This window comes from Lytechinus pictus, chromosome 5 (genome assembly GCF_037042905.1).
Source record: "Lytechinus pictus isolate F3 Inbred chromosome 5, Lp3.0, whole genome shotgun sequence".
Lineage (NCBI taxonomy): Eukaryota > Metazoa > Echinodermata > Echinoidea > Temnopleuroida > Toxopneustidae > Lytechinus > Lytechinus pictus.
This window is the reverse complement of record NC_087249.1, coordinates 35,437,537-35,460,042: the sequence shown is the minus strand read 5'-3', so window position 1 is coordinate 35,460,042 and position 22,506 is coordinate 35,437,537. Positions and strand designations below refer to the sequence as shown.

The window sequence follows — 22,506 nt, the reverse complement described above, 5'->3', positions numbered from 1 at the left end:
GTAGATACAAAACACAACTGTTGTCATAACCACTCCTGCTTTAGCTCAATCTAAAATATGTTACCCTTTTTCTTACCCTCTTCTAAAGAGAGTTTTGACCAATACGGCCTGTGGTCGCCCCCCCCCCCCCATGAATACGCCCCTGTATAAAAGCTATGTTAATTTTTAGTTTATCCCCGATAATGTTAATGTCACTATATCCAATTCATAGCAGTTATGCTGTGAAATATATAAATTCAGGACACAATCTTTGTATGTAGGCTGTAGCTCTTTAATATCCAAATTAAGAAAAATGTAAAGTAAGTGTTAAATGCAATTTTTAAATAAAGATACTACTGAGAGAGGGTATAAGATGTCAAATTTGAATTGTAACTGCTGAAAAAAATGTCCAATCACACTCGAGTATGATTCACTATTTTATACTTACCATGCATTTACCAAATTTTGAAGGGTTTTAAAGCAACCACTCAAATGATAAGTACTACAATAATTTCATGCTAATGCATCATTATGATGATAAAATAAATAAAACAGATATTTCAGGTCCCGAGAAGAAATCAAATTAAAAAAGAAGAAGAAAACAAATCTATCAGCAATCCCAAGTGCAAAACATTCTAATTAAAACAAAAACAACATGCGATTGACTTTTCACCTCAAATTATTTGAAACAATGTGAAGATGAAAGGAAGAGATATGTGTTATTATGGTGTAAAATGACAGAGAATCTAATTCAAAACATTTGATTGCAGGGAGTATCGTCCAAAGGTTAACATAACCCACTATGATAACGGGACAGTCAGCTACCTTAACAAGAAAAGTTTTGTCTTTGATCTTGACATGTCTGTCGGTCCTGAATCAGATACCTTCATTGCAGTTAACAGCCCTGTCTTTGTAAGTATCATATTTTTTTTGTGCTGATGATGGTGATTATGGTGGTGGTGGTGGTGATGATGATGATGGTGGTGGTGGTGGTGATGATGATGGTGATCATAATAATGATGATAATGATGGTGGTGGTGATGGTGATGATGATAGCGATGATTACGATGGTGGCGGTGGTGATGATGATGATGATGGTGATAATGATAATGGTGGTGATGGTGATGATGTTTAAGATGATATGATGTCTTCTCTGCGTAGAGCGGTTTATAGCTTATTAATCTATGCTTGCATTTTGTTTTATTCTTATGTCTACAGGATCCCCAAGTAAACAGTATTTTATTGTTGCTAGGACTGCCACATTTATAGTGGAACTGGCTATATCAAAGCTCGTACTTGGAGAAGATTATTGTGTGCTAAATACTTCGACCTTTTATTTAGGCCCAATACAAAATTGACCAAACCTTGTTTTTTTATATATACAATATGTTTTATGGTTTCTTGTCAATTCGAGGGTGCTGATTACGAATCTGAATGATGCCACTCGTGTAACCTTGAGCATTTTCCGCAAATTGGCAAAATCCAATATGGCCGCCAAAATATGCAAATTACCTATGAATATCATAAAATTGCCCACACATTGGTTATAAAATGTATGTGTTTGTGTTGCAGGAGTGAAATACTCTCTGAAAAAAACGATTTTTGACAACAAAATTATTTTCTAGATATTCAAAATGGCCGCCGTACACCCCTGTATTCTATATTATGTACAATATGAATGGGGAAAACTAAATATCACAAAAGTGAGCATTAAATGCAAGTAATTGTGATTTTTAGTGAAATAATGGATAAAAACACGACTGCTAACGAAATGTATCATTTGTTATGTCATGTATGTAATAAATGATGCATTTTAATGTTCAAAAAGCTACCAAATGCCCTGACAGTATTATGTACAATGTTAATGGGGATATAAGAAAATCACAAGAGTGAGTACTAAAATGCCTATTACTAATATTAAGATAAGCGAGTGAAATTCTTGCTAAAAACAAAATTTTTAACGATATATAAATGCAATTTATGTGATAAATGCTGTATTTTTACATTCAAAATGGCCGCCAGAGACCCATTATACATTACGTACAATGCGATTGGAGAAATTAATTTTCACAAGAGTATGAAGAGTAAGAACTATAAAATGTATATAATTGTGATCTGAAAACATGTTTTCTAGCGAAACATATCATTTCTTTTGTCAATGCATGAGATAAATGTTGTATTGTGAAAATTCAAAGTGGTCCCTATAGGCCCTAACAGTATTATCTACAATGTAAATGGGGACATGTAATTTTGTAAGAATTGGATTTACTTGACTATGAAATCCATAAAATCCTGTTGTATGATGAAACATTATTTGAAAACATGATTTTTTTAATGAAATATAGCATTTCTTCGGCCATGTAAGTGATAAATACTGTATTTTGACATTCAAAATAGCTGATACAAGCCCCAACTAATGCGTATAGGGAATCTACTTTTTTACAAGAGTGAGTTTCATAAAATGCATATAACTGTGATGTATGAGTAAAAATGTTGTCTTAAGCATGATTTCTAAATAAATACATCACATATTGGTCATGGAGGTAATAAATGCTGTACTTTGAAATTCAAAATGGCTACCATTGGTCCTAAAAGAATTATGTACATTGTAATTTGAGACATATAATTTTGACAGAATTTGGCTTTGCTTGACTATAAGTATTGCATATAATTGTGATGTAAGAGTGAAATATTGTCTAAAACCATGGTTCCTAACGACTTCATATCTGGTGCATTTAAGGTGATAAATGCTGCATTCTGAAATGGAAAATGGCCGCCATGGGCCCTTATTGTATTATGTACAATTTGAATGAGGACAGATAATTTTCACAAAAAAGGCATATGGCGGCCATTTTGAATTTTGAAATATAACATTTATCACCTAAATTTTAGATGATGTGATATATTGCGTTAGTAATCATATTTTCAGACAATGTTTCACTCATACAACACCATTTAGTCAAGCAAAGCCAAAATCTGTTAAAATCATTTGTCCTCATTCACATTGTACATAATACTGTTGGGGCCTTTAGCGGCCATTTTGACTTTCAAAATAGAGTATTTATCACCTACCTGGCAAAAGAAATGATATATCTTGTTAGAAATTATGCTTTCAGACAATATTTTATTCATAGATTACAATTAAGTGCATTTATGGTGCTCACTCGTGTGATTTTTTTTTCCTAGTTCGCATTGTATATAATACAATCAATGTCTTTGGCGGCCATGATTTTGAAAGTCAAAATACAGTATTAAACACAAACTTTAACCTGAATGATATATTTCGTTAAAAAATATGTTTTTAGACAGTATCTCATTTATTCATCACAAATAAATGCATTTCAGTGCTCACTCTTGTGATTTCTTTGGTCCTCTTTATCATTGTATATAATACTGTTAGGGCCTTTGGCGGCCATTTTGAATATCAAAATAGAGCATTTATCACATACATGGCATATTATATAATACATTTCGTTAGCAGTTGTGTTTTTTAATCAGTATTCCACTCGTTTCTCTTAATATAATTCATTTTAGTGCTCACTGTTGCGATTTTTGTTGGCCCCTATGCCATAAGAAATAATACTAATTGGGCCAGTGGCAGCTATTTTGAATATTAAATACAACAATTTTCCCATACATGACGTAATAAATGATATATCATGTTAGCATTGATGATTTTCATATATTACTTCGTCCTTAGTTCACAATTACTTGCAGTTTAGTGATCATTTTTGTGAAAAATTAATTTTCCCTATTCATATTGTACATAATAGGGTATACAGAGGTCTGTGGCGGCCATTTTGAATATCAAGAAATAAATATGTTGTCAAAATGTGTTTTTTTTTCAGAGAGTATTTTACTCCTGCAACACAATTACATGCATTTCATAGTCAATTTGCTGGCAATTTTATGATTTTCATGGGTAATATGCATATTTTGGCGGCCATATTGGATTTTGCCAATTTGCGGAAAATGCTCAACGTTACACGAGTGGCATCATTCAGATTCGTCATCAGCACCCTCGAATTGACAAGAAACCATCAAAAAATATTGTATATATGAAAAAACAAGGTTATGCCTCTTAAACTAGCATAATCGAGTATCGACTCTTCAGAGTAAAATGTGATCCTTGTAACCTCGTGATTTCTCGTTAAATATCCAAATATTAATGCGTTTATTTTAAATTATTTTATAGAACTTTGGTTTTTGTACCCCGCTCCTCCTTAAAGAATCTTGATAAAGTTGGATAAAATTTGGACGGGCGTAAACATAATTAGCCCAAGTTCATTATTAGATTTAGAATAAAAATCTCTTTAGCATATTTTTTTACTGGGTTACAACAAGAGTTTTTCTCTTACTTATACCCCCAAATAACTATTTCACACATCCTAGACATATAATTGTTCTTATTCTTGAAATCAATCTGTCCCCATATAGAATATTCAAACAAAGATATAAAATTATTCTATAGGGAGTTTAGTGATTAAAATGCAAACCACAATAATTGTTGATTTACTCAAATAGACTATTGCTAATTGGCTCAAGAACGCCCCTGACCTGATTCAGAAAGCTTGGCAACTAATTCACGAGTTATCTACAGCTGATGTCATAATAGAACTGTCAGTTGGAGGCTTCATATGGGGCTATCCAGAAAAGTATTTAGAATTAGCACAAAGGATCCTTGGTGAAGACGTTGTTCCTTTCACAAACTTTGGCATTCTGATGGGGGTAAGTGAAATCTGTTTATCTGACGGTCATTCGGATCGGGTTCGCCTTAGCTACTAAACTTTTTTCATTCATCTTTTTATTTATTTTTTATTTTTTGAACAAGCTAGCAATAATGCTTACAGCATTTCCATTTATTTGAATGCAGGATAAAAGAGAATTGTCGATTAAATGCCTTGCTCACGAGCATAGGTGCCGCGGCCGGGGATCGAACCCCGGACTTTCCATGTATAGTCAGGCGCCTTATATACCACTCGGCCACAGCACCTCGCCTTAGGGCCTGAATTCGATTCCCGGCAGAGACGTTTTTTTCTTCCTCACCAGAGTTTTCAAAATGGAGGGAACTTTGGAGGGAGGGAGCTCTGGGGAACTTTGATTTGAGCTACACCTACCATTGCTCTCCTTTATTCATTTCTTTCACAATATAATTATGAAAATAAAAAGAGTTGCAAAAACTGTTGCGTACGTGTATAATATCTCATATATACGGTATAATGTTGATAAATTAATGTGTCTGTAAAGGCTTATATATATATATGAACGGGAGGTAGTGGTTTCGATCTCAGGCCAAAGACTTATAAAAATGGGACCTTCTGCCTTCTTGCTAGGTGCTCAGCATTTAGATTGGAGAAGGGTAATAATAACATGTTATGCATGCAGGGCCCACTGGAAGAACAGCTTACAATTGAAGTGGCTGCCCTGGGTAAATTAGAGTTGCTGTTGTTATCATTATCATTATTATTATTATTCATTATCATGTATAGATCATGTATCGTGATAACATTCTGCATGATGACAACGTATCTCAACATCATTTAAAAGAACCGAAATATTCATTACTTCACCTTGAAAAAAAATGGGGGAAGGGTTATTAACCCTGTCAACGGTGAGCAATTTTCTTCAAATCTTTTTCCTTATCAATTTTTTAGAGAAAATTTGCACCCTCTATCTTCCAGATCCTCTCCTATCTAAATCCCTATTTATATTTTCTCTATCACTATTCACTCTCTCCTTTTCTTTTTGTCTGCTAATCTGTAGTATAATAACAGTGATGATGGTATATGGTCTGTGTATACTGGTCAAGATGATCTCATGAAGCTTAATCAGATGGATATGTGGAATAGAGAGAGGTTACTATCATGGTGGACTACAGACTATGCTAATGCCTTAAATGGCACTGGTACGTTTGTTCCTTATAGATGCATTCAATTTTTTTTTAAACATCCATTCATCAATTAATTTTCTCTTTTGTTTATTTATCATTTATTCATTTAACGATTTTATTTGTCCTTTATTTGAAATGTCACTTAATTGGATTGTTCACGAATTTCAATATTTATTCATTTTGATGTTTGACAAAACGTTTGCTTATTTGGTTCATATTATGACATCTTAAATGTTTTATTTATATATATTATCCATATATGTTTCTCTATCAGTTCCATCATTTAATATCGTTATTTCCCTTTCACAGTGTATTGATCCATTAATATATTCCTTCACTCCGATCAATTCATTAATAAAGAGTATGTTTTTTAACTATCATTTTTCGATTTCTTCATTTATTCATCTATACAGTTGATTTTTTTTATTATGCATTTTTAGCCGATTTCTTAACCCACTTATCCATCGCAAATGCCGTTAGTGGCTTAATATTAATTAGTTTTGAAATATTAATTGATTACAATGTTATTGGCATTTTCCTTTAAAGGCAGCTATTAGTGGTCAAACCTCCATGGCAGCGCTTCTAAACCCATTTTTACTCGAAGACCTCTTTCACTCGCAGATTTTTTCGAGGCCCACCTACCAAAATTTTACGAAAACGACCATTTTGATGAGAAAATGTTTCGTGAAATTTGAAAACAAAGCTCTAAAGCACATTTGAAACAAACAGTTTGAGAGCTTATCTGCATTCGCAAATGTCCGGTAAATGGGTGACAGTTAACTACATACACAATATGCATGCACATGAGGTTCACATTAAAGTTAGATCGAAACCATCATAGTGCGCATGTGCATGTTTCCAAAATACATGATACCTATAGCGTGCTTTAGTTTTGTTTGAACCACGTAGACTGATCGGACCTACCATGTTCGGACATGTCTGTGAAATATACTATATATTTTTTTCCTATTTTTTCTCCCTCTGGAGCTTCTTGCGGCCCACCGGTGCCAGTGGGCCGCGTGGCCCATCGTTTGAGAAGCGCTGCTCTATGGCATATCTAGAGGGCAAAGGGCATGCGCCCCGGCGCCGAATTAATGGGGGCACAAGAAGTGATAAAAATGGAAGAGAGCGAAACTCAAACAAACTGGAAATTCAATCTCACAAATAACCAAATGACAATGTGTCCAACAATTTTAAGTATGATTTTAAGTAGAACGCCATTTTACCACTTACCACAGACTGTTAGTAATAACTATTATGCAATTCATTATTATCAGCCAAACAATATTTCCAGTTTATATACTCTCAATTGATTTTACAACAAATGTCCAACATTTAGAGCATTAAAGTATAATGAAATACTAAAGGCATATACCAACTTGGTGATTTTTTTTTTTTTTGGGGGGGGCGGGGTGAACTGGTACTCGAAAATGGTAAATGTTATAGATTTGAAATAATGGTCTGAAAGTTTCAAAGCAAAATTATTGACACAAACGATTTTGTATAAGAAATATAAACTAATTCAATCTAACGTATATAATACCCCGTTTAGACCAATCTCTCTCTAGCGTCACACTAGACAATCGTCTGGAACGAACACGGCATGGAATTCCTTATCAAAACACGAAGTACACTAGGGGCCTTTTTACATGTGAATCTTGAATCATCATTGTATTGGTGATTCCTATTGTAATCGTGACTGTAATTAGCGTTCGTGATTCTTATCATGTCTAGTTTGGTTTCACACGTGCTAAATATTCGCCATTAGCCTTATTTTATAGTGGAATCATAATTCAAATTATTCAAATTATTTGCTGACAATAGTATCTTGCTATACTCAGATACAAATCCTAAGATAAATGAATAAACAAACTTAGTGCAGAAATTGCAAATTGCATCGAATGGATGACAAACAACAAGATTAGCTTACATGTTTAGAAAACATAAAGCAGTTTTTTCGTTCAAAAGGAAACTTCAAATATACACACGATTTCAGGGATTCATATAATAATGAAGTGATTGAGAAAAATCATTAAAATACTTGGAATTAATTTAACAAGTGACCTTGTATGGACTTGATGATAGACTCAAACGCCAAAAAGGCCAATTAAAACTTTTGTAAAGATACCAAACCTGTTAAAATATGCACGAAGTCTCGACGTATTTTGTTGTTTTGCTTTAGCATGTTTAATACAATCTGTATTCGACTATGCTAATGCAGCTTGGTACGGTAGTTTGGGTGTGACGGATAAGATAAATTCAGAATAAGATTGTAAGATTTATAAATGTTTTAGGCCCAAGAACACACGTCGGATATAATTAACTTGACAAAGCAGGATTACTCCTTGTAGATCAAAGATCTAAACAGCTAATATTGCACCATGTGCACAAAATATTATATTCAGATACATTAGATAATTAAAATTGTATCTGATAATTTCAATCGTTTTTCTCAAATATCCATAGGTACTCTACTAAAAATAGTAATTTCAATTGTGTATTGCCAGAACATGAAGGTCATATAGAGAACAGTTTTTACTTCGATGACATTTAATTTTGGAATTCTCTTCCTATAATCAAGTCAAAGCTGTTAAAAATTTCCTCACGTTATGGGTGCATTAAAGAAATACCTACTACTGGAATCTACTTGAGAACAGTACTTTCCCTTAATCGTCGTAGTTGATACATTTTCTTGTTAAAATAATGTTTTCATACTATAATAGGACCCCATTGGATATATTGGGTGAAAGTGTTCCATGAGGGTAATTATGTGTCCATCCAACATTGGGCATTTTTATTTATTCATGCAGTGTGATGAAAATTTTTCCCATTTTAAAGTATTTAAAGTAATTGCTGCTTGTTTTTAATCCTTACTGGACAATAAAATACTGCCTCAAATTAGTTGGACACATAGTTACCCTCGTGGTGGTAAAAATTTTACCAAACATTTGTTCAGTGCATGCACTGTAAAAAATGAAGTGCTAATTTAGCACTTACAGTGCTTGTATAGTGACTGCACAAGCACTGTAAGTGCTAAATTAGCACTTCATTTTTTACAGTGTGGGTTATCCTGTCTAGGTATTCTTCCCATTTATTGTATATTATATTTTGCGATATTCTTGACGAATAAAATCAATTAATCGATCACTCGTTCGCAACTTAAAAAAAATGCTGATACGCCATATCTTGGGCTCTCAATTTCTTTGGCTCTTTACGCCACTGGCTTAGTTGCGGGGATGGGTAAATTTTGAATAGATTATTTCAACTATTAAACATTAACATGACCATTTTATTCTTTATCATCCTGGATGTTTTCCCATCCTTCTGTTTCTAACAGTATCCGAAAGGAATGGTTTAATTTGATAACAATAAACATAAGAAAATTACGAGGCAAACAAAATCGATGATCATCATTCTCATAATAGTAATTATCATTATTAATATCATTATCATCATCATCATTATTATAAATTGACCTTTCATTAAATCATATTTCATCATGACATTACCAGTGTCATTTCCAATGTTATCATTATTAATGTTATTTTTCATCATTGGTGTTGTCTATTTAATGATGATAATCCTGGATATGGTGATAATTATGATAATATCATAATAAAATATGTGGCATTACTCTTAAACTTACTAGTTCTACTCCTGATGTTGACCGGAAGTATTGGCCGTCATTTTTCATTAAACATACACAACTATTAAAACATTTAAATAAGTACATTAAAAACAATGGAAAGTACAAAATACAAAGTGCCTTGAAAATGCATTGAAATTTCAAGGTTTAAAAGCTTCAAGGCCAAGACCAATGCCTGCTTGATCCATACAATCTCATTTGACATTATTCTTCTTCAAGTTGACTTTCTTCTTCATCAATTTATTTTCTTCTTCTATTTTTTCTTCTTAGTTTTCTTTTTTCTTTTTCTTCTTCTTCGTCTCCTTCTTCTTCTTCTTCTCCTTCTTCTTCTCCTTCTTCTTCTTCTTCTTCATCATCTCTTTCCCCTTTCCCCTTTTTTTACCCGTTCTTCGTCTCCCTTCTTTTTTTTCTTCTTCTTCTTCTTCCTCTTCTTCTTCTTCTTCTTCTCCCTCTTCTTCTCCTCCTCCTTCTCTTTTTCTCCTTCTTATTCCTACCTTCCTTCTTCTCTCACCCCTTCTTCTTCTACTTCTTCCGTTTCTTCTTTTCTTCTTCTTTTACTTGTCCTTCATGTTTTTCTTCGTCTTCTATTTCTTCTTTTTCTTCTCTTCTCCTTCCTTCATCTCAATATTTGTATCTTTATCGGTCTTAGTCTTCTTTCCTCGTTGGTTGGTTGGTGTTGGAGTTGGGTTGGCGCTATTCAATCTATATCTACAGAGATTATCTGCGTCAATAAATGTCTTCCTTTAGACGATGATACCCATTGAGCCTGCCAGATCAAAGGCATGTTTTTTTTCCATTCCTCTTTGATATACGGAATGTTTATTTCAACTCGTTCTTTTGATGCTCCTTTTTTTGCTAAAAGGTCTGCCACTTCGTTCCCCTCTTCTTACCCCTTTTCTTGTATTTTCCATCCACCCCAGGTTTCACCCCCTCCCTCACTCTCCACATCTTCTTTTTTTATATTATCAATGTAAATCTTTGTTTTAATTCAGTTCAGCATGGTACGTTCACTAGAAATTGATTGATTGATTGATTTTATTTTATTTCTGCATTCAATATAAATATGCAACATAAAATTTAGGTGATACATTTAAGTTTTACAAAACAATAAAGCAATAGTCATAATAAAGCAATGAAAAATAAATAACAATAAGCAATATTCAATTAAAAGAAAATAACAGTTTAAATGAATGCATGAGACAGTCATCGTGAGCGGTTAAGCTTGAAAATGACGGCGGCCTCGTAAAATGGTACATAAATTTCTTTCTTCATTGATCAAATATGTGATGTATACCTGTAACTTTTAATCATGGAAATAATACAACTGTTAGAAATTAAACACCTTTTATTAATATATTGTATATCCATGTGTAATTCAGTATTTGTTACTGCGATGCATAATTTAATAAATACCATACATTCCAGATGGAACGATAATGCATCCATTCGTAGATAAAGAGGAAGAAGTGTATGTCTACTCCACATATGTGTGTCGGTAAGTAGAGTTATGTACACCCCCACCCCAAACGGATTGATGATCCACCAATTAACATGATGAAATTGCTATGGACCCCCCCCCCCCCATGCGTGATAGTGATAACTCTTTCGGTGAAGAGAAAAGGCGAAAGAAGGGGGAGGGGGTGATCACTTTACAACCCCTTTTCATCGTTTATATAATTTTGTTTTCTGTTTAATCCTAAAAAAACTGTTTTTTATCTTTGGTTTCTCCCCTCTAATGAAATAGTAATTACGCCATTGGGTTAAGTGAAATACCGTTCAGAGGTACTCATGTGACCCCCCCCCCACCCCCACACACACATAAGCACACTCATGTGGGTAACGGATGTGGGTATGGACATGGCGGGCTGTGCACACCCTATGACTCGAGTGTGTAAACTAACGGAAGTGGAACTGTTTTATACGCCAGATTTCCCTGAGTGTCTGAGGTTATATTATATTATATTTTCATAACAATGATAATTTAATTGTAACAATAATAATGATAATGATAATTATTTTTATTATTATTATTGTTATTGTTATTATAATTGTTATTATTATTATTTTTATCATTATTATTGTTATGAAAATATAATCAATACAGTAACAATAATAAAAACATTCCATTGATATCGGGTCTGATACCTCAGACACTCAGGGAAATCTGGCGTATAAAACAGTTTAACTTCCGTTAGTTTATACACTCGAGTTATAGGATGTGCATAGCCCGCCATGTCCATACCCACATCCGTTACCCACATGAGTGTGCTTATGTGTGTGTGTGTTGGGGGGGGGGGGGTTCACTTATTATCATTATTATTATAATACATTTTATTATCATTATCATTATTAATATTATTATTAATATTATTATTAGTGTTATCATCATTATTATCATCATCATATAGCCTACGTGTTCATTCCGTCATCGATATATTTGCTAGGTCTGGTCTATTGCTGTTTGAAGGCTACCGAGAGTTTCGTGGTATATGGCTGTATTATTTTAGCGCACCTGAATACCTGTATGCGAACGCCAGTATATACCCACCTAATATTGATTTTTGCACTCCTGACCAAACCACTTGTCCCCCTTCTGGATTGATTAACGTCAGTGTATGTTATTTCCGTAAGTAAACGAATCATTTTCAAATAAGCTCGCACTTTTCTTTTTTTTCTATAGAAAGAGAAAACTTTTTTCAATTGATCTGTGCATGAATTTAAGAACGAAAACCTAAAACATGAAGACATAAGAACGTAGGAACATAAAAATGCATAAAAGACAAACATGAAAATGATATCAAAATATGAAAGACCTAAACAGTCACTAGAAATGATTATTTATATTTTTTCTAATTTCATCTGACCATATGATGAAAAACAACAGATTTCATTCAAAGCCTATAATTTGCTGAAACACAAATTACATTAGTTTTTTTGTTATATTACAATCAGATCTTAAATCTACGAAGAAGAAGATGATTTGAAATATAAAGTTAAATCAAAGTACAAACTTGGAATTCGTCTACTCTCATGTACTGTCATTGTTGAATGGTAATTGTTTTTTTATTGTTTAATCTGTCAATGCAAACGAAAATGACTGATCAATGATTAATCAGTTGATGATAATAATGATCTCACTTTATTAAGGAAGTACAGTGCAAAAAGTTCAGTTTCTTACTGTATTTTAGAGGCAAACTTTTAATTTCATTATTTGTCAAGTTTGGCTCAATTATATGAAAAATATAGATATTTACCAATTATGGAACGAAAATGTGAAATCTATTGGAGCTTTGATGAAGAGCTTATCAAGATCTCACAATAAATCAAAACTGAAGATGGCCTAATTACATCATGTTTATTAGAATTAAAAACTTTTATCTGGTCAAAATATTGTTATTTTCTAAGTGCATTTTTGCCGCTCTTTGGGAAATCGGAGGGAAGAAATAGAGACACGGGCGTAAATCAGGAGGGGAGGGGTGGGGGATATATCCTCCACTTTCAGAGAGGGGGGATGACATGTTCAACCATCTCCCACTTTCCAAGACAGAAACGATATCAGTTTAATCACCAAACGGTTACAACTACTGTTAAAGCGTGGATTCATCTTTATATACATTAAAAATGCTTAAATTTGCCTAATTTTGCATTCTAATAACGCAAAAATTTTCGTGCGGTCGCTCCGCTCGATCTATATCTTACAAGAATTCGACAAATCCCTACGCTTAGTCTATTGCAAAGGTTTTGACCACTGCATCAATGGAGTATGGTTATAAGAAGTCCTTTCATGAATATATGATTCCATTGAATTTTAGATTAACTATGATAAAAACTTTAATATGATAATCTTGTAATATGTACATAAACAAATAATCACATGCTTTTGTAATTTCGTGAATGGGGGGGGGGGGGGGGTCATATCCTTTTATCTTAGTGAAAAAACATTACTATTATAGTCATCGAAATAAAATCATTACAGGCCTATAGGTGAAAGAGGGTATCATTATGTACACGACTATATATCCCCCTGTTTTTTATATTCCCCAATTATTGAATTTTCAGGTCAATATATTGTTATCATCCCCCTTCCCACTGCTCGGAACGGATTAACGCCACTGGAGAAAGATATTTAAGGATATCTAGAATCATGGCTGATAACTATTTGTTTTTAGGTGGATGGGGTCTATTTCTTTTTTTTTAAGCCAAGGCTTTTTTATCAAGAAATAATATGAACTGCACCTTTGTCGATTCGTGTCATGTGCATGATTTAGATACCAGATGGTATTTAAAGATTCTTTCGCACAACTTTTTCGAAACATGTTGTTACTGAAAATTATTCACATGTTTTTGGTCATCAGAAGCACCCATCTATCTATCATCACCACATTTTCTATACGGAGACGACAGGTTATTTGATGACGTCATTGGTATGAAACCAAACTTTAACATCCATGGAGTGGAGGCCGAAATTGAACCGGTAATTTTTTTTTTTTCATATATCTTCCCTTTTGTGTATGATAGGAGTATCGATATGTTTGTTATTAAGAAAACCCGTACACGGGTCGTGTGGTCCAGTGGTTAGAGCATTGGACTCATAATCGCAAGGTTGTGAGTTCGAATCCCCACTCTGCCATTGTCTCCACTTTGATAAAAGGGCACAAGAGTAATATCTGTCGTCTATAAGGTCAGCCACTATGACTAATTAATCTAGACGTAAAATGTTTCCTAGGTAATTGGTTATATACCAGCTTGGCGTTTACCAGCAAAATGCTGTCCTGCCGAGTTCCTACGGGAGTTATAGTAGGGGAGAGAGATAGGGTTCCCATGCACCCGAATGATATATTTTTTTAACCTACATTTTTGGAATCCGTAAGATGTGTAGTGAATGAATTTTGATGTTCCCAAAACGAAATATTGTCCCATGGGGTTCAAATTCAAGATGGCGTCCAAAATGGCCGCCATATTCATGGGATTTGGTTTTTCGTACATAGATTCCGACACAAACATTTATTTGCCACAAAATTAGTGTCATATGAAAGATAGATAAATTTTCTACAACTTGATACTATTCATGGGTGATGAAAAGCTAATTCAGCTGAGATTTTGATAAGAAAAGTGCAATTTTGAGAATTTTTTCCAAATAATTGAAAATTTGCGAAATACATGATTTACCATAACTCTAAAGAAAATTAAAAAATCGCCTCAAAAATTTCTAGAAAACTTTCCTAATATACAACTATTGAGTGGACGAAATTCCAAATTGATATCGTTTTTAGTCACAAACTTATAATGTCTCAAACTTGAAAATTCAATTTTCAGAAATTTTGCTTTTTTACTACATATCGGAGACTTGGATACATAATGTATATTGTCACATTTTCAACCCAGAAAATGGAGATAAGCCTTAATAAAATGCGAAATTATATATTATTTTGTTGGTAGAATTAACTACAATCCCTTTATTCTACAATATAAAGTCGGTTGATATAGTTGTTGAAAGAATTAAGACTTTTGGCCAAAATGTGTATGTTTTTGGAAAAAAAAATGCACATGCACTGTTATTGATCAGATTTATCATGAATGTTAGTAATACATTCACAATCTCAACATTCGATATGAAAGAGGATGTATCAACGAGAATATTGGCAGGCTTCATGCCACCATAAGTATCTTCATTTGCTTCAGATAAAAGGAAAATATGCTGAATGTATTAAGCGATTTTGCGCTAAAGTGATGCCAAAAAGCAACCTCAGTGAGGCAGTCACACCCATGAAAACATTGCAAAGTGATGAATGGTATGTCATTCAAATAATACAATAGCTTGGATCAGCCTCTCGCATGATTGTGTTGGTATGACTAACACACCGTAATGTACAGTATGTAATGTGAATGGTAATAGAAATGTGATTCAGAAGGATGTAAAGGCAAAAAAGGTGTTTCTGTTACATTATATATAAATTTATTTAATGAAGTCTCTTGGAAACAGTTATAAGATACACTTGCACTGCAGGTAATAGAGATGAAGTTCTTACACATCAATACACAACTCAAAGGAATATGTCGAAGCTACCCCCACTTTATCTGTATTTTGAATCTATGGCCTGTATTCCTGAATCAGGTTTATCTTCGAACACAAAATTAGTGTCATATGAAAGATGAATAAATTTTCTACAAGTTGATATTATTTATAGGTGATGAAAAGGTAATTCGGCTTAATAAGAAAAGTGCATTTTGAAATTGTTTCCCCCAAAAATGAAAATTTGCAAAATACTTGATTTACCATATATCTAAGGAAAATAAAGAAATTGTCTTGAAACTTTCTAGAAAACTTTCCTATATAATAATATACAATTATTAAGAATTTGAGTTGTTTTTTTACTGCATTTTACAGACTTAAATGTACTATATTGTCATTATCTTGACCACCCTTTTCAACATATTGATTAGTTTTTCTAACCTACACCTTTTCAATCCTGGAGTCGTATACTGAATTAATTCATTTTGATCTTCTGACAACTTGAATATTGTCCCTTGGCCGCCACCTTGACGGCCATCTTGGATTCTGACAAAAAACTCTTAACAGAACTTTTCAATTCGACGTCATAGGAAAACAAATTACAAATGTTTTGAGGGTATTCTGATTATGAGAAATTAATTGAGTGGGTTATCTTTATTCTTTACGATTTGAATTAAACAATTCTGATACATTAAAGTGCCAAAAATGACAAAAACCTCTGTTGACCAATGTAAAGAAGGGAAAGGTCTTTTTGGAACATTGAGATGTGTTTGGTTGTGTTAGGCGTGTTGTCAAAAGTGTGCGTGCGTCTTTACCTTTATAATCTACGGCGAACCCGCTGAGCGTGCCATTGTCCATTTTTCTTTCCTACGGGTCAGTGCTCTTGCCATTCAAGACGCCAGCGTGCCCTTTTTTGCAGCGAAAACGGACGCGGCTCTTTTATCTTTTACAGTGACACCTCGATGAATCCTCTCAAGCAACTATCCGATTTGTTGTTTTTGCATGAGCGCCCTCTATGTTGACAATGCGAGGATCCATGCAAAGGCCGATAATAGTTCAGTGGCGTGTACGTTTAATTGTTATATTTTCCAAAAGCTACGCTTCTACAAATGTTTATACTTCCTGCTTTCAGGCTTCAGTAGTAACAAGTTCAACTACATGGGCGGAAATCCCAGGGGGGACAGGGGGGACGTGTCCCCCCTACCAAAAAGAGTAGGGGGACACAATATCAAATGTCCCCCCTACTATTTTTGGTCTTTTATGATGGAGAAAAATGCATCATTCACATTCGAAATAATACGTGTATTTTAGAGTAAATAAAATAAGATGAGGGGAAAACTTGGAAAATAAAAATAATCTTTAATGTCACCATATAAAATTTTCGCTCGCGCTTCGCGCTCGCATTGCCTGTTAGGTGATTTTTCAATATAGAGCTTAAATATCATGTTTGGAAGTCAATAGACATTATACATTTCACCTCGGAAATCAAACTTTCATTTTTTTTTGTGATTTACAAACGGATTTTTAAAAAAGTGATCTGTAAAAGTTTCAGCTTTTATGGTCTGAATATTGACATTTTCTACTCGTACTGAGCGCTCGCAAAATTCGATTTATTCAGTACCTATGATTTTTGTGTATTCCATTTAGTTTGAAAATATCCCTTTTCAAGTCTGATTGTCAAAACGTAGCAGAAAGTGCTGCTCGTATTTTGATAGGCGATTTATGTATGTCTCAATATTGATTTTCATGACAGTTTATCAAAGATTTTGGCTCGCGATTTGCGCTCGCATTGATGGTTAAAATGTTTTAACTGATGCATTCTATTCCTAATTACAAAAGTGCTTGAAATGTCCAGTTTTCAGGCCATAATATCATCAGATTTCTCGCCCGCATTATGCATTAATAAATAAGATATCAATTTAATGATTAAATTGTCCCTTTTGTTTCATCTTGCGCTTAGTAAGAGGAAAAGGAAGATAGTCATCATTTTCATATGACTTGTCCTAAGGATGTCCCGGTCCTATGTCAAAACTCAAATAATAATGAAAAATATCAGCTCTTTATTAAGTGTGATCCATATCCACCTCACAATTTTCCTACAAAGTGCTTGAAATATATAGCTGAAATTGACTCTTTTTTTCAGATCGGAATATCAAATAGTTTATGCTCGCGCTTTGCGCTCGCTGATAGATGTGTAAAATGCCGAGATTTTAGGTCTAAATCTGAAACACGCTCATGTTTATTCAGATATTCAATTTGTTCTCTATTTAAATCATTATCCAGTTTCAGATCACAATATCAAAAATTTTCTGCTCGCGCTTTGTGCTCGCATTATTAATGTAGAAAGATCCCCTATTACTCATCCTTTTCATGATTTACAAAACATGAGTAGAGTGTCCCGTTTTTAGGTCTAAATCTCGAATTTTTTTCTGCTCAAGCTTCGCTTACATCTATTGTTTAGTTATATAGCTACCCTGTTCACGATTACAAAAATTGATTAAAATTTTCGATTCTTTTGTTAAAAATGTCAAAAATTTTCAGCTCGCGATTCGCGCTAGCATTGATTGTTGAAATATGTAACGTCTTCATGGCTAAGTGCAAACAGTCCTTAACAAGTACCCTTTCGATCAATTCAAATTAAACGTATATGAACATTTTCTGGCTGCATTTTGCACTCGCTTTATTAATGTAAGGACCGGGTGTAAGAAAGACCCCAATTACTCATCCTTTTCATGATTTACAAAACATGAACAGAGTGTCTCGTTCTTAGGTCTAAATCTCAAAACCTTCCGCTCGTGCTTCGCGTTCGCATCAATTGTTTAGTTATATACCTATTATATGTTTAAGTTACAAAAAGTGCTTAGAATTTTCAGTCTTTAGGTAAAAATTTCAAAAAATTTCAGCTCGCGCTTCGCGCTCGCATTATTTGATTGTTGAAATATGTAACGTTTTCATGGCTAATTGCAAGCAGTCTTTAACAGGTACCTTTTCCATCAGTTAACCTCTGCTCGCACTTCGCGGTCGTAGTAAATATTTAGTTGTATATACATCTTTTTCAGGATAACAAACATTGCCCAGAATGTTCAAATTTTAGGAAAAAAATACATAAATTTTCCAAAAAAAATTGCTCGCATTATATAAATAAGGAAAACGATATCATATATTTATGTTGATTTATAAGGATAAAGCTAAAAAGTGACCATGAGGACTTCTCCTTCAATGAAACAGACAAAAATTACCTTCGAGCTGCCGATCGGGGATTAACATATGACTGAAAATGTTTCGCCCCCCCCCCCTATTGGCGAATGCTGGATCAGCCCCTGTTGTCCCCCCTACCTTTCGGGACAGATTTCCGCCCATGTTCAACTAGATTTAGATTGTTTTGATAGATTAATTGAGCTTAATAGCATGAACATGTTGTTTTAGTTTCAAGAATAGACCGTGTTGACCGTCTAAAACTTAACCCTAAAAGGACTGGGGGAGCATGATGCCCCCCTTCGACACTTCGCACGATATTTCTGAAACGCAAACAGATAGCCCCGCAAAATTTTATGACTTTTTTTGAAGTCTCGCGCAACTTTTGAGACCGAATTTGTGACATATGGGTATAAGCATCGCGACGTCACTTGACTTTTTACGAGACAATGTCATGCCGAAAATGGCTCATTTTCATAATTTGTGTACAAAGTCTATGGGAGATGAAATATAATTATAAAAGGGTGAATATTTGTCGTTCTAATTGGTCTGCTTGATTAATTTAGGGTTTAATATAAATAAGGTTACAAATATGAGATCAGAAAAAAAAGAAGAAACTTTGAAGTGAAATTGGGTGTAAAACATGCAAATAATGCTTTTCATGAATAAATTTGCATATCTTATTCATAATAAATAAAAAATAATTATTTTCAGAATTTTTTAATACTATCTTGTAGTTTATATGGCAAGGAATGTGCGTACCAAATTTCGGCGCGATCGTGTGAACAGCGGCCGATATGAGAAGGGGGGGGGGGGGCATCATCCCCCCAGTCCTAAATACATCTCAAATAGCCCAGTCCTTTAAGGGTTAATGTTCAGAAGCGGGTAAGATTTTTTTTTTTAACCACACTGAGCCCGATCTTTTTTTCATCTTTTTTCATACAAAAACCCTGATAGACATGTGGTTAAATAAGCATTAACTGGATTCATGCTTTCGGCAAAATAACCTTTGTTCATGTTCATCGCGAGTAAGAACATTTAACTGTTCAGTGTTGGCATCACAGCGATGAAGGGGGGGGGGCGGGCGGAATTTTTTTATCCACAAAAGGCATGACCCGCGATCAGCCGCTCAAATCTGATTTTTTGTTTTGTTTGAAGGGGTAGTCCTATTGTCAATTCTAAGCTTTATTCTTATAAATCAAAATAAATCTAACATAGTCTCATAAGCCTTTTTTAAATAGTGCGAGCGCGAGGCGCGAGATATTTCTTAAATTATTATTTCATGTATTTTGTCCTAAAGTGGCATTCTGGCAATGTTTGTCATCCTAAACGAGATGAATAAAATGAGTTTTGATCATTCTGATAAAAAGGGAACTGTTAACGGCTGCTTGTAATATCCGTAAATGAAAACGTTACATATTTCAACAAGTTAATAATGTGAGCGCGAAGCGTGAGCTGAAAATCTTGACATTTCTACCTGAAGAATGAAAATTCTAAGCAATTTTTGTAATCATGAAAAATATAGTTATACAAATAAGCAACTGATGCGAAGCGGAAGCGGAAAATTCGAGATTTGTATGAAAATTGTGAGTGGATATGGATCACAGTTAAAAAAAGAGCTGATATGTTTGAATATTATTACCTTAAGTTTTGACATATGACCGAGACATTCCGCTTTAACTGCAGTGCATGGTATCATGCATCCAGAAATTGAATTAGGCGATGAATTCAAAACGTACGTATATAGCCGGGATGGCATGCAGTTCGGATGATACAGCACTCTAAAATTAGAATAATCTCGTATTACAAACATGACAAATTTCAATTTTTGCGAAAATGCACACAAACTCAAATTAAACTTGATAAACTCTGGGGGATGATGACGTTGATATAAAAATCGCATCGACCTCGGTATGCAATCATGATTGATACTGCATCGGACTTGGCAACCAGCAAAAACTTTTCCATAATTAGATAAAGGCCATCCATTCTCCCTCTTCTTAATTTTGTTTGAAAACTGAAATATAATCTATGTATTTCAGGATCATGATATAAAAATCCTTTTATAACAAACATGATAAAGGAAAAATGTGTCTCATGTTATACATGGTTCATTATACCGCAAAATATACCAATCATCTTCATTTGTTATAATTTGATCATCAACATTTTCACTTATATTATTATTCGTATTATCATGTCCGTTAATATCACTTCATTGTTATTATTATCATTATCATCATCAATGTTATTATCATTATCATCATCATTCATTATCTATTTCCAATCGTTCTCCAATGTCAATTTTATATTTTCTATAATTATAAATATATGAAAGGTAATAGTAATGATTATGGTGATGCTGGTAATCATGAACATTAGACCCGTTTTGTCAGGTATTTTATGCGATTTTACGTGCTAATTGCTACTCGATGGTGGTGAAAGAAATCTTTTAAATAGCACAAAAGAAGTCGGGACGGTAGTTACTGTATATACGCACTTTAATACACTATAGTACAAAAGATTCCCCATCGGACCGGCCAACGGTCTTTTGAAGTAAGTTAATCTATTGAAATTACGACTATAATCACGACAGCGGATATGGGGAACTAAAGTCTGTGCGCGTCTCTCCCATTGTTCTCTGTGGCGAACGCGCTGAGCATGCCATTGTCAATGATTCTCTACTATACGGGTCAGTGATCTTGCTTTTTCATGATCATAGGCCTGGGCAATGACTTAGAACAGTTCGATGAGTATAATGCCCAGCAATTAATCCTGAAAGGAAAATAATGTTCAATTCTCTTGATGGAGAAGACTATATCATGGCCCTATTTGCTTTTGCCGTTAGGCCATTAAGTGTACAAACTAATATAAATAATAAATATATAATAATTACATTTCATCTATTTTAGAGTAATGATCTAATTTTAATATTATTCTACATAATTATCTCCCTGCAGCTTACGGCCCCATATCTTCACCCGTGAAGTATTGAATTTTTAAGCTTGAATTATTGAACATCATGGCATCCTAAATAGTATTGCAATGATGTTTACCATCACTGCAATATAGATAAAAACAAAGTTAATTCTACTCACATTGATTTTACTTTAGAACAAATTCACACCCCCCTTCCCGCTACAACCTTTCTCTCATTTTTATTATTTCCTTACCAAAATGATCCTAATTTCAATAACTACGATAATGACATAGATGATTTGCTGTTGACTTGACTATAATGATCCTGCTGATGATAGTGATGATAATTAACACTGATGATGGTGGTGGCGGTGGTAGTGAATGTGGCAGCCTTGATGATTATAATAAATGAAAATACTGAAAGTTACGAAAGTCACACATTCAATGAATAATACCAAGAAACATAATTTTTGATGATATAAAATTCACACACAATGTATGCTTCTTGTAGGCCTCCTATTTAATCTATTCTTATTACAAAAAACTGCAGTGTATCCGTTCATATTCCTTCTTTATGGTTTAAAGCTTTTAAGTTTATAATTATATTGGTAAATCCCGGTCAGAAAAGTTCATGTCACCATTCCATTCCCTATTACTGTATTATATGAGCATGGCCCTAAATGATTGTGATGTGATAGGTATGAAATCAAATGTGTTTTATTGGAAAATTTAGCCCTTTTCATTTTTTTTCCCAGCGATTTGGCGACCGACCAAAATGTCTGCGTATTTTTTTCTTGTAAACCATCTATCGGGACAGACTTCACGATCTGGGTCTGAATAACATTACAACATATACTTCGTTTG

General features: G+C 33.9%; 1 protein-coding gene across 1 annotated transcript in view; it reads left to right on the top strand.

Annotated features, from left to right (window-relative positions):
- LOC129283446 (scavenger receptor class B member 1-like) overlaps positions 1 to 21,710 on the top strand; it is a 50,280-nt gene extending 28,570 nt beyond the window's left edge. The window contains exons 5-11 of the mRNA XM_064099477.1: positions 750 to 891; positions 4,504 to 4,707; positions 5,743 to 5,884; positions 10,941 to 11,010; positions 11,960 to 12,141; positions 13,871 to 13,989; positions 21,684 to 21,710. Of these exons, the coding sequence (XP_063955547.1) occupies positions 750 to 891; positions 4,504 to 4,707; positions 5,743 to 5,884; positions 10,941 to 11,010; positions 11,960 to 12,141; positions 13,871 to 13,989; positions 21,684 to 21,710 (886 nt within the window). The remainder of the gene's footprint in view (positions 1 to 749; positions 892 to 4,503; positions 4,708 to 5,742; positions 5,885 to 10,940; positions 11,011 to 11,959; positions 12,142 to 13,870; positions 13,990 to 21,683) is intronic.
- The last annotated feature ends 796 nt before the right edge of the window (positions 21,711 to 22,506 follow it).